Source organism: Amphichorda felina (genome assembly GCF_050947745.1).
Source record: "Amphichorda felina strain 45539 chromosome Unknown scaffold_4, whole genome shotgun sequence".
NCBI classification, from domain to species: domain Eukaryota; kingdom Fungi; phylum Ascomycota; class Sordariomycetes; order Hypocreales; family Bionectriaceae; genus Amphichorda; species Amphichorda felina.
The window spans coordinates 1,428,783-1,445,697 of NW_028145046.1; the positions used below are offsets into that span (position 1 = coordinate 1,428,783).

General features: G+C 59.0%; 8 protein-coding genes across 8 annotated transcripts; 5 read left to right on the forward strand and 3 right to left on the reverse strand.

Moving 5' to 3' along the window:
• Nucleotides 1–124: 124 nt before the first annotated feature.
• Nucleotides 125–1,242, reverse strand: ACO1O0_004221 (P-loop containing nucleoside triphosphate hydrolase protein; the record flags this gene model as incomplete). The annotated part of the gene is made up of 2 exons (XM_083193662.1): nucleotides 125–948; nucleotides 1,050–1,242. 2 exons carry the CDS (start codon nucleotides 1,240–1,242, stop codon nucleotides 125–127), a joined length of 1,017 nt encoding a protein of 338 aa, XP_083050610.1.
• Nucleotides 1,243–3,084: 1,842 nt separating this feature from the next.
• Nucleotides 3,085–4,181, forward strand: ACO1O0_004222 (actin cortical patch SUR7/pH-response regulator pali; the record flags this gene model as incomplete). The annotated part of the gene is made up of 3 exons (XM_083193663.1): nucleotides 3,085–3,237; nucleotides 3,294–3,594; nucleotides 3,655–4,181. 3 exons carry the CDS (start codon nucleotides 3,085–3,087, stop codon nucleotides 4,179–4,181), a joined length of 981 nt encoding a protein of 326 aa, XP_083050611.1.
• Nucleotides 4,182–4,905: 724 nt separating this feature from the next.
• On the forward strand, nucleotides 4,906–5,660 carry ACO1O0_004223 (large-conductance mechanosensitive channel; the record flags this gene model as incomplete). The annotated part of the gene is made up of 3 exons (XM_083193664.1): nucleotides 4,906–5,069; nucleotides 5,134–5,334; nucleotides 5,396–5,660. The coding sequence occupies 3 exons, from the start codon at nucleotides 4,906–4,908 to the stop codon at nucleotides 5,658–5,660; spliced, it is 630 nt and encodes a 209-aa protein (XP_083050612.1).
• Nucleotides 5,661–6,035: 375 nt separating this feature from the next.
• ACO1O0_004224 (uncharacterized protein) lies at nucleotides 6,036–6,769 on the reverse strand (the record flags this gene model as incomplete). The annotated part of the gene is made up of 2 exons (XM_083193665.1): nucleotides 6,036–6,420; nucleotides 6,501–6,769. The coding sequence occupies 2 exons, from the start codon at nucleotides 6,767–6,769 to the stop codon at nucleotides 6,036–6,038; spliced, it is 654 nt and encodes a 217-aa protein (XP_083050613.1).
• A 1,236-nt stretch (nucleotides 6,770–8,005) lies between these two features.
• Nucleotides 8,006–8,926, forward strand: ACO1O0_004225 (uncharacterized protein; the record flags this gene model as incomplete). The annotated part of the gene is made up of 3 exons (XM_083193666.1): nucleotides 8,006–8,287; nucleotides 8,353–8,495; nucleotides 8,566–8,926. 3 exons carry the CDS (start codon nucleotides 8,006–8,008, stop codon nucleotides 8,924–8,926), a joined length of 786 nt encoding a protein of 261 aa, XP_083050614.1.
• A 1,995-nt stretch (nucleotides 8,927–10,921) lies between these two features.
• Nucleotides 10,922–12,342, forward strand: ACO1O0_004226 (glycosyl hydrolase family 76-domain-containing protein; the record flags this gene model as incomplete). The annotated part of the gene is made up of 3 exons (XM_083193667.1): nucleotides 10,922–11,021; nucleotides 11,078–11,157; nucleotides 11,230–12,342. 3 exons carry the CDS (start codon nucleotides 10,922–10,924, stop codon nucleotides 12,340–12,342), a joined length of 1,293 nt encoding a protein of 430 aa, XP_083050615.1.
• Nucleotides 12,343–12,636: 294 nt separating this feature from the next.
• On the reverse strand, nucleotides 12,637–13,946 carry HIS5 (histidinol-phosphate transaminase; the record flags this gene model as incomplete). Its single annotated transcript, XM_083193668.1, has 2 exons — nucleotides 12,637–13,798; nucleotides 13,873–13,946. The coding sequence occupies 2 exons, from the start codon at nucleotides 13,944–13,946 to the stop codon at nucleotides 12,637–12,639; spliced, it is 1,236 nt and encodes a 411-aa protein (XP_083050616.1).
• An 843-nt stretch (nucleotides 13,947–14,789) lies between these two features.
• Nucleotides 14,790–16,421, forward strand: ACO1O0_004228 (major facilitator superfamily domain-containing protein; the record flags this gene model as incomplete). The annotated part of the gene is made up of 3 exons (XM_083193669.1): nucleotides 14,790–14,943; nucleotides 15,000–16,003; nucleotides 16,086–16,421. The coding sequence occupies 3 exons, from the start codon at nucleotides 14,790–14,792 to the stop codon at nucleotides 16,419–16,421; spliced, it is 1,494 nt and encodes a 497-aa protein (XP_083050617.1).
• Between the last annotated feature and the right edge of the window lie 494 nt (nucleotides 16,422–16,915).

Sequence of the window (16,915 nt, forward strand, 5' to 3'; positions counted from 1 at the left end):
AATACAAACCAACAAATCCCAATGTGGGTATCTCATGCGTGTACGTATCGTACCGCCTCGTTCTGGGTGGGATATTAAAAGAAAAGGAAAACAAGAACAAGGCCGCTCGTGTGCGTCGTCTATCTTAGCAGCACTTATTCGGCTGCTTAGGCCCGTCCAGCTGGTGGGCCTGTTGCTCCTGGTTGCCGCTCACGCGGTCGATGGTGACGGCGGGCGAGAAGCCCGGGGAGAAGAGCCAGCTGCGCCTGTCGCGGCCGATGCGGAAGCTGCCCCTGGGGTTGGAGCCGTCAAAGTAGCTGCCGTCGACCAGGCCACCGGCGCCGGCAATGTCGTAGCCGGGGCCGCCGGGGGTGAGCTGAGGGGTGGCAGTGGCCATGAGGAGGGCCTGCTGGATCTTGCGGTTCTGCTCGACGAGCTTGCGGGTGACGACGCGGAAGACTTCCTCGACGCCCTCGCCGTTCTCGGCGCTGATCTCGTGGCAGGCGTCCCACCCGACCTCCTGGCCCCAGAACCCAGAGCTGCGCTTAGAGCTCGGGCTGTGAGGGTCGGCGGAGCTGGGCTGGATCTGAGCGGCGGCGACGGCGGCGGCCATGTTGCTGGGGGACGTCGAGGGGAGGGTGGTCGAGGAGGAGGAGGGCGCCCCTGGAAGAGTGGTGCCGGAGGCTGTTGGGGGCGGGGTGCCGCCCTGGCCGGGGGCGAGGTTCTCGGCGACGTAGGCGATGCAGCGCTCGAAGGGTACCTGGCGGGCGGAGGGGTCGCGGGCGACAATATCGGCCTTGGTGCCGACGACATGGAGGACGACGTCGCGGGGGAGATTGCGGCGCAGCTCGGTGAGCCAGACGCCCATCTCGATGAAGGACTGGGCGTCGGTGATGCTGTAGCAGAGGATGCAGGCGTTGGCCCCGCGGTAGTAGAGGCGCGAGATGGAGCGGAAGCGCTCCTGGCCGGCTGGGGAGGCACGCGTGATGGCAGGTCAGCAAGGTGTCAGGACCGGGGCAAACAATTTGCATGTGTGCGCGCGCGCGCGCGTGTGTGTGTGTGCAACTAACCAGTATCCCAGATTTGGAGGCGCACGGTCGTGTCCGTGTCCGAGTCGACGACGCGTTTGGTGAGGAAGCTGGCGCCAACGGTAGAGGCGATCTGGGAGGGGTTCCAGGTGCCTTTGCAGTACCGCATGACCAGGGACGTCTTGCCGACGCCCTGGGCGCCGAGGACGACGATTTTGGCCTCGAGAGAGGACATTGTTGAGGTGAGGTTGATACAGAGACAGGCGAGGAGAGATGCCTGGTCAAGAAATACTGTGGTGGTTGGTAGTGGTCACTGGTGGTGGTGGCAGGCGCAAGCTTATCGCCTGGGCGGGCGTGGGGTCGTGGTGGCGGAGGGGGAGCTGGAGGAGGTGCTGCGACAACAATGTCATAATAGCGAGGTGAGTCAGGCGGCCATTGTATCGAGTCCGCAGCGCGTGGCACGAGCGGACGGCAGGCTTTATTGTCTTGCTTTGTCGGCGTCGCGATGTCGGGGGTGGCGGCGTTGGACTTGGGGCGGGAAGTGGGCTGGGAGAGGAGAGGAGGGGACATGGATGGGATAGGGAATAGATGAGGTGCAGGCGGCTGCAAGAATGCACAGCAGCGATGCCCAGCCTCTATACAGAGTACTACGAGTACTGGCAGAGTCCAGGGACCCGTGGGGTACTCCGTACATACCCCATACTAATCCATCCCCTCTCACCATCCAACTGCATCAATCGGATTCATCGAATTCCTTATCAGTGTTGGTGGAGCGGGGGGGACAAGAGAGGCCGCTAAATTGGTACTGGCGTTGGACAGGCATTCCAGTGGTTGTGGACTTCTGGTGTGCTTCACGTGGTTGCTTGGCCATGTGTCAGTTGACGACCCTCCAGCGAGTCCAAGGTGCGCCGAAGCAGTGGCGACGTCATCCAAGGAGCTGCGGCGGCTGCTGGGCAGTGCCGAATTGTCCTTAAAGGGCACAGGCATCGACTGTGAACAGCAGTGATAGGTGCGCCAAGCACACACCGCTCCCTTGGAATAGAGGCTTGCGCGCTTACAAGCGAGGATCTAGAAGAGCCGGAGGAGTGCGGAGAAAAGCCGCTCGTGATCTGGCACCGGAGCAAAAACTCCAAGACTGATGGGCATGTAAAAAGACCCGTTTCAATAGTTCTTACTCCGCGACTTATTTCCAGGGCATCGGAAGGCTCGGGTACCATTACTAGTAGCACTGGTTCATAGTAATAGCATGTGGCCGCCATCTTCAGTTGGCTATCTGGTGCCAAACAACGACGACAAATGACAAGGGGTCGGTTTGAACGTCGCACTTGGGGTCGGAAACTCGAGGGACTACTCCGTATTACCCGGAGAATAGCACTAGCATAAAGTCAATTCGTCCGCTTCTGGTGCTCGAAAAGAAAGATACCTAGAAAGTTGGCGGAGCTTGGCGGTAAAGTTCCAAACCACACCCCTCCCCCCGGCCTCCGGGCACCAGCCACCGTGGACGGCCCCACCACCGCCACCCGCCGGACGGCCTCAGAGGCCTGAAACTGCCTTTTGAAGCCGTGTGTTGATGGTAACAAAGGTGGTCATGTGACCTGATGCGATTGGCCATCTACGCACCCACACTACGACACGACGCGCAAGCCGCCCAAGTTTGGCCTGCTCCCTTATATGGGAGTCCAGGATATGCAAACAGCCAACTTCCAGCAAACCGCAGACTGGGCAGCGCTTTAAGATGAAATCCTTGTTCCGCACTGCCTCACCCGCCGACACACTTGCCCAATCATTCTCCCTAGCAACAACAAACACAACAAGCACCCCAAGTGGGTTGCCAGCCTGTGCAATGACGGCCCACTCATTCAAGGGTCTTTGTGGCATTGGGTCTCAGTCCTCGCCGGCCGCTTGCATCATGGGGCCCCAGCTGGCTGGCCTAGACGCCATGTAGTATAGTAGATATATAGCGGCGGCAGTCCGTCGGGCCTGTTCCGTAAGAAAGGCATGCACTTGTGATACCTTGACTTGTTATCTTGCTTGTATGACCTTACCTAGGCGTATAACTCAACGCACATAGACCAACATGGGCGAAATGTACGCACGCGGGATGGCCCTCTTACCAAGGCTGGTCATCCTCGTACCGCTGGTCCTGTCCATTATTGGCATGGTCCTATCGGCGCTGGCACTGTTTGCCGGTAACCAGAAGGGGTTCATGGAGGAGTATGCCATCGCTAGAGTCAGTGTCATCTTCCAGAAATATCATGGTCGATCGCAGGTCCTGACAAGCTACAGTTGAACGTCTCTATGATGGGCCACGACCTCCTCTCCAAGGGTGGCGATGACAAGAAGGAAGACAAGAGAGACGATGATGATGACGACAACGGCGAGTGGTTCAGCAAGTTATTGGATAATGTGGGCGAGGTTGGGAATGACTTGGTGGGCGATGCCGTCGACGACGTGGCTGACGCTCTCGGCATCTCCGACTGGTACTCGATCCATGTCATGAACGCCTGCGAGGGCAACTTTAAGTCCAACGGCAACGCCTCTAGCAGCTCGCTCAACACGACCAACTGCACCGAAGCTTCAGCGGGATGTGAGTGGCTTTAACCTCTGAAAGGGGGCAGAAAGGGGCAAAAGGCTAATCAGATGGCAGACCGCTTCAACCTCACCGAGCTCCTCGACAAGGAAATGTCGGTCGGCCCCTTGGACGTGAACCTGAACAAGCTGGGCTGGACGGACGACATCCAGAAGGAGCTCAACACCATCAACAACATGCTGATGGGCCTCTTCATCCTATACGTGCTGGGGATGGGCCTCAGCAGTGTGAGCATCCTCGGAAGCGCGTCGGCGGCGGTGCTGCCCCAGACCTTCAGGGAAGTGAGCCTGGCCGACCGCGTGAGCCTGGCCAACCTGGTCGTGGCGGCGCTGGCGGCCGCGTCGCTCACTGGTGCTAGCATCGTCGTCACCGTGGCCGTGACCGTCGGCATCGACGGCATCAACAAGGCGGGCGAGAAGGTGGGCATCAACGTCAGCCGCGGGACGGCTTTCATCGCCATCTCGTGGGTTGCGACGGCCGTCATGGTTTCGGCGACGGTGTTCTGGGGGGTGCAGTTCTGGATGGAAAAGCGCAAGGCTAGGGCTTTGCACTCCGAGAAGACTGGTGATGGCCAAACGTTGTAGTGCAGCGGATTAAGATAGAGCACAGATACATGCCACAAGGTGGGCTTGGAAAAGTCGAAGTTAAAGAAAGGGGGGGGGGGGGGGGGGCGCGCGATCTGTGTTATTTATTCGTACTACCCCGTGCCTTGGATAATGCTTATTACTTTAGTGCTAATTGCTGATTGGGGAAGTTTATTCGTGGTCTGCGCTTGCATGCTTTAGTTCTGGTCTCAAAACTCTAGCACTCCTCCCCAGACGACCCCTGATTCTTTCAGACATTGCTACTACCTAGTAACACATATGAGTACTCGTACTCGTACTATTCTCGCATTACCTACCTAGTACTCTGTAGACAGACCACAACCCCAATCCTACTTGCATTATTATTATCCTTCACCCATGAATTGTTTATCAACAGCGGCAGAGATTTGTCACTGCCGGAGATCGTCGGCCCCATACATGAACGGCAGCATAAACGGCAGCATGAACGGCAAGCAGCGCATTGCGTCATTGGTCGACGAGGTGAACCAACCTCCAGTTCCTCTCCACTGGGCGTGAGGAGCGTGACCAACTCCCCGGCTGGGGTGAGCTCACTTTGGAGGCAGGCGACGATAAGGCCCCAAGCGATAAGATGCACCTGGCCCTATGCTTCTTCACCTCGCCCCCTCACGTTCGCGGCTGGTCTCAGGCTCGTCTTTGATTTCTGCATCACCCCCAAGGCACAGCAACGGCCCCGATACATAGGATGGCTTCGACCTCGGGCGCCCCCTACCTGCGAGATGAGGAGAGCGGCGCCAGCGAGACCGACTCCCTCCTGGGCAAGAGCTCGCGCAATATGAAGCGCATCTGGGACGGCTTCGTCGACTTTGCCTGCCAGGGCAACATTCTGCAGATTGCCTTTGGTCTTATGTACGTCTGTCCCAATTGACACTGCGGAGGGATGTTTTCATGAATGCTGACAATTTTAACTTAGCTTGGCCTCCGTCTTCACCGACCTGGTCAAGTCGTTTGTGGGCGACATTCTCATGCCTCCCATATCCATCATCCTCCCGCTCAAGAAGAACATTGAGGAGAAGTTTGCCGTCCTGCGCACCGGCAACAACTACAACGCCACGACGGGGTACAACACCCTGCACCAGGCCCAGGAGGATGGTGCCGTCGTCATGGCTTACGGGTACGATGCCACCCCCCTCTCCATCCTTCTCTCGCAGCCAGGCATGCTGATCAACGAGCAGGTCGTTCATCTACCAGGTCGTCTCTTTCGTCATGGTCGGCTTCGCGCTCTACGCCCTCGCCCACCTCTACCAGCTCATGTCGACGGACCCCATTATCAAGCACAGCAAGAAGTGCAAGTACTGCAAGCAGCGCATTGCTGAGGCCGTCAGTCCGCCCCCGGTTCCCACCATTGATAAGCCCCAACTAACGTCAAGGCCGCAGTCTACCCGGTGCATCAACTGCACCAGCTGGCTTGATGGCCGAGAGGAGAGGGTCCGCTATTAGACTCGGTCTGGGGCAACAGAACAACAACACGGGTCGCCAGTCCCGTCCGAACCATGTCCCGGCAAGGCGTCTAGGCCTGGTTTTATCTTCTTCTTTCTCATCAGAGCATAGCGATACGAGCGCAACCGCATCTTCGGGATTGACATTTATACGGACTTTTTTTTTTTTTTTTTTTTTTTTTGCACGGCTACCGCCCATATAGCTGGCAATCATAGCGCATCCTGCTTTTAGCATTAGGTCCAATAATAACCCCGCTGCCTTATTAGAGCATCATGATTTGCATTCTTCCATACCACATTATTGACTTGTACTATATCCGGTCTAGCAACGATACTGATACAGAAATCGGCCAGTGTAGCTCTGCGTGTCCTGAGCCTAGAAGAGCGCTAGGGCCCCGCCGACGACGGCAAGGATGCCAAAGACGCTAATCTTAAGAGACGCGGCAGCACCGTCAGGGTCAGCGGTGGGCGTGGCCTGGCCGGTCGTGGAGGCTCCCGTCTCCGCGGTCTTGGAGGCGCCACCGCTGGTCTCGGGGACGGCGGCGGTGGTCTCGGGGGCGGCGGTGGTGGTGGCGCCAGGGTCGGCGCTCAGCTTGTCTGCGCCGGCGGTGACGGGCACGGGGGAAATGTAGGCCGAGTACTCGGACAAGATGTTGAAGGTGGAGGTGCTGCTCTTCACGCCTCTTTCGGTCGCATCTTCGCGGGCGGTGCAGGAGGCCTCATCCTTGGCCGGGTCTAGCTTGCAATTGTACTCATTGGTCCTGCCAAGGGGGGAGGAGAAGATACAAGGTTAGGGGATGTAGAGGGTTGACGGTAGGCTGGATCAAGGATTCAAACGTACACGGTGAAGCTGAAAGACTCGTTCTCGTAGCTGGCCATCATGGACAAGGAACTTTCACCCTGGGCGATGGTGCCGCCGTTGGGAAGGCCACACTCGGCGGGGTCATCGTCGATGCAGTTGATGGCATAAGTGGTCATGGTGCTGTCGGCGCCGACGATGGAGGCGGCGATATTGCCGTCGTCCCAACCAAGGACGAGGAGGTTGGCCGTGATGGTCTTCTGGGCAATGGCGGCGCCGCTGAGGGCGAGGAGGGCAATGGTGCGCGACATGGTGTAAGCAAGCGACGTGGTAGTATGAACGAGCGACTTGGGTTGAATGCGAGAACGAGGGACGAGGGTTGGGTCTTGGTTGAAGAGGGAAATCAATAAGAACAAGTTGGAACGAGGGAGAGCGCGGTGAGGAGAAACCTGGGGTTTCATCCCATATTGTACTAGAGGCGACTACGGATCCGTTACTACGACGTAGTATTACGACGTACAAGGTGGTCCGTTTCCTAATAGTACCGGGGTACGTAGTATCTTAACTATGCTTGGTAAGTGTGTAGTATTCAGTTAGTAACCCCGTATCCGTATACTAGGTATTTGGCTGGTACCCATGAGTACTAGCAGATACTTACATAGTATTAAGTACTACCTTAGTAGCAGTTACCGTAGCACATATGCCCCTATTATGGTGAGAAGTGTGGAAGCGCCTTGCTTCACGTCGCGTCCACCAGTCCAAAGGGTAAAAAGTACGGACGAAACGAAGTATTATTGGTCATGCCACCTAGTTGACACGCGTCGAGCTGACATCAGTGATGGAACCCCGAGAGCCGAGAATGGGCGACGGGGGAAATCCCCGATTGGAGTTGCCGGCTTCAGTGGACTCATCATCGGATTCATCGCAGCTGTGATGGCCATGTCCAGTTCAACATGGTCAGCGGTCACCCGACAGAATTCTCGCCATGAAACCCAGGCAAGCCTTGGGGTCTCAGAAGTGGTGCGTGGGTGAGAATGGATAGGAGCCCTTTTAAGACAAAGATAGATTAGCTCCGGTCTCTTCGTCGGTGCCTTGGGCCGTCCCAGTCTTGGCTCTTGGCCTTGCTCTTGGCGTCTTCCGACTCGTCCACACCGACTGAAGAATTCCCATCGCTGCGCCGAACTTCCGTTCTCTTGTTCGCAATCGCTGCTTGGACACGTAAAACCATGGGCGCTCGTTCATCATCGCCAATCTCTTGAGGCCCGACCGCGAGCACGTCCGCGACGCCGATTTCTGTCCCCGGCCCATGTTTCTTGCAGGGCGCGCCGCTGCCAAACCGACCGCAAATCGACCGCAAACCGACTGCGCTGACGACGCTCGAGGGCCCCGTCGCATCCATCTGCGCTGATCAGAGTGTAGCCTCTGGCATTGGCATCTGGGCCTGTCGCCCTCCGCCATTGCGAGTGGAAGCAAGGCGCTCCAGTGCCTCCAAGTTGGCTTGCAAGTTGCGACAGACAGAGACGATCAGCGCAAATCCCAGATCATCAATGGGGGCCGCCCACTTCTCCAGGTCACCACGGCCTCCCGTACATCTTCGCCTCCTCCACGTGCGAGTGCTGCTTCTGCTCCTCGCCCTTTGCGCATTCACCTCCGCTTCCGTCGCCGTCCCCGCCTCCCCGTCGGCAGCCGCCGACAGCAGTGTCAAGGGCGATGGTGACGATAACGACGACGGCGACGACGATACCCCCACGCCAACGACAGCCCCCATCTACCTGCCGCATTACGACCAAGACGACTGGTCTCTTGTCAGGGGCAGCATCATCTCCAAGGTATTCCCGGCCGATCGCTCTGCTTTCCTCCATTGCGTTTCGCCAGCTGACATATTGCCTTGCAGAATGTCACCGCCAACGAGACCACCTACACAATCTTCTGTCCGACCGAGACGCCGCCCGCATGCGACCTAGCACTCGAGTTCCCCTTTGTTATTATCGAGGGCCCGCGCACGCTCAAGTTCCACGGCACCATCACGTCGGCATAGTATGTTTCCCACATCTCACGGAAGAGGGCGTCTCACACAACCCCGCTAACCCATGTGGCTCAAAAACAGCACCGCAAATCTCGAGTGCGACCTCAACGGCACCGCCGCGGCCACGTGCTCCGGCTACACAAGCTACAAGTCGGGCTACTCGGACGGGCTGCGCACCGGCCCGACCGAGGTGACGTGGACATCGGCATACCACGGGGCCCAGGTGCAGTGGGGCACCCTCACCATGACGGACGTGCCCTCCAAGACGGCCGATCCCCTGGGCGTGACCATGACGACGGGTGGGCCGGCGTTCGAGTCGTCGGGGGACCTGTACTACATGCCGACGCCGACGGACGAGGGGGCTGGTGTGCGGGTGGACAGGCGATGGGCTGCTGCCGGTGCTGCTCTGGGGGGTATTGTGGCTGCTGGCGTTGTCATCTGATGACTCGCCCGCACAGCATTTAATATGGCCCCTCCATGCTAGCGGTAGATGGGAGGGACCATGTTGTATGAAACGAATTACGGCCGACTTTCTACGTGCGGTGCCACTGGACATCACAGACGACATTGCATGATTCGCGAGGGAACGGGGAACGTGGAACTTTTTAGACGGCGGAGAAAACTATGCCTGGGCATGGGGCTTTTGGTACGCATTGGACACCGGTTGGTATGTTGGGCAGATGGGGGGGACTCGGGCCAAAAACAAAACAGTCCGCAGAGCAGTGCTGCAGTGATGACGAGGTCGATCCGTGTGATGATGGCGGTATAGGTGATGCTACCCGCAAACTATTGCAAGACGACACAAGTGTGCAGACTGAGCCATCTAGTCCCGTCTGTACACTTGTGGCGTCTTCCAAGAGATAGAATGCGGTATCATCTCTGCCACCATTATCGTGGGCATAGACTGGATCATGACTGCAGCAGCTTAGCAGAACTTTTGCGGGACCCCCTATGTTGCCTCCAAAGCAGCCAGACAGGACACTGTCACCACGTCTCCAACCAAAGCCGAGTTACGGGCCGTTGGGGCCTTCGACTCGGAGCAACTGGAGGAATGGCGACCATCTGAACATGTGGATGGGGCAAGTTGATGCTTCTCGCCGAATCGGCGTCGCTCCCACAAGCCCTCCCGCGCGGCGCAGGTGTCAGCTTTGGTGGTAGGAATTCCTCCAGGGTCGCATCAGGATTGCGGGAGGTCGGGGGATCGGGAGACTCGGGAGTACCTCGTACGAGGTCCCACGGAGCACATGCATAGAACACAAGGTTGGGTATCGAGGGAAGGGATTGCACAGTACAGTAATGTACGAAGTACGAATGGGGCGGCGTCGACCTGGAGCAAGACATTAGATCTGTATCGTTTTATTTTACGTATTAAGGGTTCCAGGACTGCTGCCCATGTTCCTGCGCAAGTCCGTGAGCCAGGTTGTCAGGGTCAGCATGGCCAACGACATGGCAGCTGATCGTCAGGACGCTTCCCCAATCAGGGTTGGAGAGGGTGTCTGCCAGTCTGTCACTCTGAGGCACTGGCAACGTTTCAAGTTTCAAGTTTGACGCCTCATGGAGTCGTTGTGGCCCTGTGGGAGTCGTGGCGGCTCTGCGCAGCAATGGATGCCTCCCACCCAATGGTTCCCAGATCCAAAAATGGTCCCAACTCCCAATCCTTCCATTTTCCCGCCTTGTCGGCTCCCTCTGCGCCACGGCGTCTCCATGCCTCTATTTTTACTTACCGCCCAGAGAAAGGATTACTACTTCTGTTTTTTGCCGCGCGGCGACACAAATCATAACGCCATGGGTTGAGTGGACGCCGTGCGACCCGTCGACTGTGATTTGTCCTCGTACTACTTCGTAAGCCCATGCTTTGTGAATAACAGAGCCCCAGCTCTGTTGGTGCTCGTTCTCGCGATGCACGCCCACGGCACATGGATCAGGGATAGTTGCCGTCGATGCGACTGGAGCATTGCGGGGGCCCCCCGACCTGCTGCTTTTGGGCTCCAGTACTCCGTAGTATTAATAGGGCCCTTATATAACAATCAATAGGATTCTTCGCCCTGTATAAGGCCGGGAGAATGCCCGCCCTCTTCCTTTTGTTGCCATTCACTTGGTGTTCAGTGAAGCATTCAATACGATCCACTTCCCTCCCCTCCCTCACCTCTCTCACCTCCTCGCCTCCACCCACCTGTCACTGTTCCTCGACCCTCCTCCCTTGACGCTTCTTTCTTCTTTCAGCTAGAATATTCTCTCATTCCAATTCGTAACATCTCCAGCGCCTCGGTCGTTGGTTGCTTTATTTGTTCCCCAATCTTCCTGGTTGAAGATCTACATCACCCCAGCTACACTCATAGTCACTGGGCGAGCACATTTGACATCCTTCTCAATTAACACTCAACTTCTTCTTTTCACGAAAAAAAAAAAACAGACAGAAAAGGCGACGATCCTAATTATGCGGTTCGTCAAGTCTGTCCCGGTCCTGGCCGGTGTCGGCGGTGTCCTGAGTGACGGTGGCATCATTGCCCCCAAGGATTTGGACCTCAAGAGCGCCTGTGAGTCTCATACCCCCTCCAAAATGAGCACGCGACATGATACTGATGGCAAACAGACTCTATCCGGAATGTGGCGGCGACAATTGCCCATGAGGCCATGGGCTACTACAAGGGAAACGCCTCGTCGAACCCAATTGTACGTATTCTATCGCCCATCCACCATCCGCTCCCTCCCTCAACCTTGGTAACCCGAGACTAACCTCCTCAGGACGTGGGAGACCTCCAAGACCCGTACTACTGGTGGGTAGCCGGCGCCCTCTGGGGCAGCATGCTCGACTACTTCCATGTCACCAAGGACCCCAGCTATAACGACGTCGTCCTCGAGGGGCTCCTCAACCCGACCAACCTCGGCCCCAACTTTGACTACGTGCCCCCCGAGCACGCCTTCGAGGAGGGCAACGACGACCTCTACTTCTGGGGCTCGGCCGCCCTAGCTGCCGCCGAGCGCAACTTCCCTCAGCCCAACGAGGCCATCCCCTCGTGGCTCGACATTGGCGCCAACGTCTTCACCTCGCTGCACAGCCGCTGGAACACGACCAACTGCGGCGGCGGGCTGACCTGGCAGATCTACGCCGACAACCCCAACGGCATGAACTACCGCAACTCGATCAGCAACGGCGGCTTCTTCCAGATCGCCGCCCGCCTCGCCCGCGCCACGGGCAACGACGACTACCTCGGCTGGGCCGAGAAGGTCTGGGACTGGTGCTGGGACAAGGGCCTCATCGACAACGAGTCCTACCACGTCTGGGACGGCACCGACTCGGCCAACGACTGCGCCGACGTCAACCAGGTCGCCTACTCGTACACCAGCGGCGTCTTCCTCTACGGCGCCGCCGTCCTCGCCAACCACACGGGCGAGGAGCGCTGGGCCAACCACGCCACGCGCCTGCTCGAGGGCGCCGAGTGGTTCTTCGGCCCCTACGACAACGCCACCGACATCATGTACGAGGGCGCCTGCGAGCCCGGCAACCGCTGCAACGCCGACATGGAGACCCACAAGGCCTACCTGGCCCGCAACATGTGGCAGGCCACCGTCATGCTGCCCTCGCTGCGGCCCAAGGTCGAGCGCCTGCTAGGCGCGTCCGCCGCCGCCGCCGCCCAGACGTGCACGGGCGGCGAGTCGGGGTCCTCCTGCGGCATGAGGTGGTACGTCGGCGGGTTCGACGGCAACGCCGGCCTGGGCCCGCAGATGACGGCCCTCGAGACCATCCAGGGGTGGCTGCTGAACGACGCGCCCGCGCCGCTCCGGGGCGACGACATCAAGGTCGTCCGCGAGGCCAAGTGGGAGCCCGTGGACCCGTATCGGCCGGACAAGTCCTAGGGGGGGGGACTTGGCTGCGAAGCTGTGATGGAGAGTCTTGCCTGGCCCTTATGGCGGTGCGGGTCCTCCGCTGTTGTATATATGAACGGTACCTAGATGATGAATGTCATATAAATGCTATCAATAGTGGTTATCAGGTCTCAAAGAATACATGGTAGAGAAAAGGAAAGGAAAAAAGAAAAAGAAAAAGAAAAAAAAAGATCTTGATTGTATTCTATTACCCAAGATGGCGCCGCTCCGTCTATTATGATCCCATTCGTCTTTTTGAGTCCTCTTCCCCGCACAACACAACATCTACGCGGCAGCACCGTTGGCCTCCTTGGCACCACTGCCCCTGACCTCGCCCAGGACCTTGCGGATGGCCTCGAGGAACCGCGTCACCTCGTCCTCGGTCCCCACCGTGATGCGAATGCAGCCCAGGCAGCCGTGCTCCTTGCCGCGGAAGCGCACCACGACGCCCAGGTTCTCGGCGAGGCGCTCGTAGACGGCGAGGGCGGTGGCGTTGTCGGGCTCGCCGCGGGCGTTGAGGATCTCGTAGAGCAGGAAGTTGCTGGCGGTGCCGCCGCGCAGGCGGCCGACGCCGTCGACGTGGGCCAGCTCGGCGACGAGGCGGTCGCGCTGGCTGACGATCCTGGCGCGGTTGCGGCGCATGACGGCGAGGCCGGGCCCGCGGAGGGCGGCGGCGGCGAGGGCGCTGGTGGGGCTGGAGATGTTGTAGGGGGCCTTGAGGTTGTTGAGCAGGCCGGCAATGGGCGGGGATGTGAAGGCGGCGCCGAGGCGGATGCCGGCCATGCCAAAGGCCTTGGAGAGGGTCTGCATGACGACGAGGTTGGGGTACTCAGCGACGAGCTCGGCGAGGGAGGCGTCCTCAGGGGCGAAATCGATGTAGGCCTCGTCGGCGACGACGACGCCGTTCCAGGTCGGGTGGGCGAGGATGCGCTCAACATCGGCCTTGGCGAGGAGGGACCCGGTGGGGTTGCCGGGGGAGCAGAGGTAGACGAGCTTGATGTTGGGCTCGTTGGAGAGGGCGGCAGAGATGGTGTCGACGTCGAGAGCAAAGTCGGGGGCCGGAAGGAGGGGCACCTTGACGAGGGCGACGTCGTTGACCTGGGCCGAGACGCCATACATGCCGTATGTCGGGGGGCAGACGAGGATGCGGTCACGGCCGGGGACGCAGAAGCAGCGGAGGAGGGCATCGATGGCCTCATCGCTACCGACACCTACAAAGAGGTTGTCGGGGGTGATGGTCTTGGGGGTGTGGGCGTGGGTGTTGCGCAGGTCGCAGAGGAGCTGCTTCAGTTCGCGCTGGTGGGGGTCGGGGTAGCGGTTCAGGCCGAGGATGTCGACATCCGTGCCATTGGCGGCGTCAGCAGCGGCCGAGGGTTCGGGGAGGGAAGGGCCGTAGGAATTCTCGTTGGCATCGAGGAGGATGTTTGTGCCATCATCCTTATAGTCACTGGAGGGGGGGGGGGGAAGCTGTGTCAGCAAGTGGTCATGTTCCAGCGGCATGGCGGGTTGGCAGGGACTGACTCTCTGGCGCAGCGGTAGGGCTGCAGGGCCAGGATGTTGGGACGCGCGCAGGTTTCGAGGTTGAACGGCGACATGATGGGTGTGTCGTCTGTGCGAATTGGCCTGCAGAGTCGAAGGGTGACAGCAGACAGTGGATGGTGGAGGTGGAGGTGGAGGTGATGATGCTGTCCCAACACGTCCAGAGTCGAGGTTTGGCGATGGTGGGATGGTGGGGGTCAGTACTAGTAGTTATGTTGAGTGGCCCCACCGACACCGGAGGAGTGGCCGTTCAGTGACGAGTTTGGGGGTGACTCGGCCACTGAGAGAGTAGAGTCACCTGGTAATTGTTGTGGGGCCGCACTCGGCGCTGCTGTGGAGGACGGGAACTCAATTGCTGTCACTGACCGAGTCCTGACTCCTGAGGGTCACCACCGTGACCACACATGCTCCGTTCTCCATACACCGTGCTCCGTAGAGTCATCTCGGGTCCAGCTGGGCCGCAAGGCTAAAATGCCATTCTGGGCCATGATCCACATCGACGACCTCCAACTTCCCCAGCGGCCGACTGTGGCTGGTAATTCGCTGATTGGGTGGTTTCTAAGTGCACCTCCAGAGATAAGCACCCCTGGCTGGTTTGGCTGGTTGAGGGGTTCGCACAACGGAACCCTGGACGGGCCTTATCGAAGGACGAGGGGAAAGGTATCAGGCTCGTAGCCCTCGTAATGCTTGCAATGGTGGTGTTCATTTCATATAAAGAAGAAGTTTCTCCAACTGGAGCGGGACTCTGGCGATCCTCCTGATCTACATGGGACTAGACGTGCAGGGAACACAAGGTAGTTGGTAGTCGACTCACTTACACCAGGGCACGGATACCAGTAGTCCAGGAGCATCACCAAGCTGCATAGTACCCAGCCACTCCACGTAATTACACCGCAGAAATGGTCAGCTGGAAGTCTCTCACGGCCCCGGCGCCGTCCTTAGACGTGCCCGGCCTGGAGACGGTCGACCTGGCTGACAAGGACATGGAGCGCCGCATCGTCCGCAAGCAAGACGTCCGCATTCTCCCTTGGATCTGCGTCACCTACCTCCTCAGTAAGTCAAGACTTGCCTTCTACAACGCCTGGGGGGCAGATTCTCACACGCCCTAGACTACCTCGACAGGGTCAATCTGGGCAACGCCCGCACTCTCAACAACGACACTCCCGAGGACAACATCGTCACCCAGCTCAACCTCACCGGCCAGCGCTACAATGTCGCCGTCGCCCTCTTCTTCGTCCCCTACGTCCTCATGGAGTTCCCCTCCAACATCCTGCTCAAGTACTTCTCCCCCAGCCGCTGGATCTCCCGCATCATGGTCTCCTGGGGCATCGTCACCATCTGCACCGCCGCCGTCTCCACCTACGGCGGCCTGCTCGCCGCCCGCATCTTCCTGGGCATCTGCGAGGCCGGCTTCTTCCCGGGCGTCATGATGTACCTGTGCTTCTGGTACAAGCCCGAGGAGCGCGCTACCCGCATGGCCATCTTCGCCTCCTCCATCGCCGTCGCCGGCGCCTTTGGCGGGCTGCTCGCCACCGCCATATCCTTCCTCAACGGCCGCGCCGGGCTCGAGGGTTGGCGCTGGCTCTTCGTTCTCGAGGGCATCCCCGCCATCATCGTCGGCGTCATGGTCTGGTTCATGCTGCCAGACTACCCGCAGACGGCATCGTGGCTCACCCCCGACGAGCGCGCCTTCGCCGTCAAGCGCCTGGGGCCGTACGCGCCCTCTATGAACGACAAGCACTGGGACAGCAAGGTCGCCAAGGAGACCCTAGCGGACCCCTTCTTCTGGCTCTTTGCCGCCCAGTACTTCCTCATGACAAACTCCCTCAACGCCTTTGGCTACTTTTGCCCGACCATTGTCGCCTCCCTCGGCTTCGACGGGTACAATGCCCAGCTGCTGACGGTCCCGCCCAATGTCGTGGCTATGTTTGTCATTGTGGGGAACTGCCTGCACAGCGACAGGACCAAGGAGCGTTCGCGCCATGTCATCGGCGCCTGCGTTTTCATCGGGATAGGGTATCTCCTCCTGGCGGTGGTGAAGCACTGGGGTGCTCGTTATGTGGCGCTGTGCATGATTGCATGCACCAATGCCGCCGTCCTCCCCTTTATTGCTGTAAGTATTCGTCGATTTCCAACGTCCCACAGTCACCATGCCCATCGTGACTCGTGAGAACCCAAGCTGAAATCTGTCAAAGCACCGAACGGCCATGGTCCGCGGCTCGACGGCCACGGCCCTCGCCACGGGAGGCATGATCTCGATTGCCAACTGCGGCGGCATCTCGGCACCTTTCCTCTTCCCCGGCAGCGACTCGCCCATGTACAGCATGGGCAACTGGACCATCTTTGCCTTCCTCATCGTCACGGCCATCACGACCGGGTACACGTGGCACGTCTTTGGGAGCCATTCGGGGTACAGGACGGGGGCAAAGGACAGCAGCGGACACCTGGAAGTCCTGGATGCCGGGGGCGATGATCCAAACGCCATCATGAATCGGGCGATGGGGATCGACAAGAAGTTGGAAGACGTGTGACGGAGTGCAAGGGGCTGAGAGCGAATTTGGTAGCTGCGCAGTTGGTATGATATCGGCCTACGAGCTCTGCATCTTTCTGCGCGTTGGTATCCCCAAGCTACATGCAATTACCTATTCCATTGGTGCCATGAAGCTGCTGTAACAAGGGCACATTTACCCTCCTGGAAGTCCGCAAACGGGCCGTCGAAGTGCATGCTGGTGATCAGTTTGGGTGGTGTTTCTCTGAGGCTCGTGGATGCCGTAAACAGGGAACAGGGCCCCGTTCAGAGACCAGGCAGGGCCGGTTCCTGCATTTATTCTTGACCAATTCGAGGCTGCTGCGACGATGTTGGCGGGATGAGAGATTGTTGTGGTGAGGACGAGCGCGTTGCTGGAGGAGAGTCGAGCCCCGCCCACCTCGTTGGGAGTCAGCAGACCGACCAACAGACCAGTCCCAGACCAGTCAATGGCAGGCTGGCAGGCCATGGCAGGTCCCACCTCCCTTGCCTGGGTTC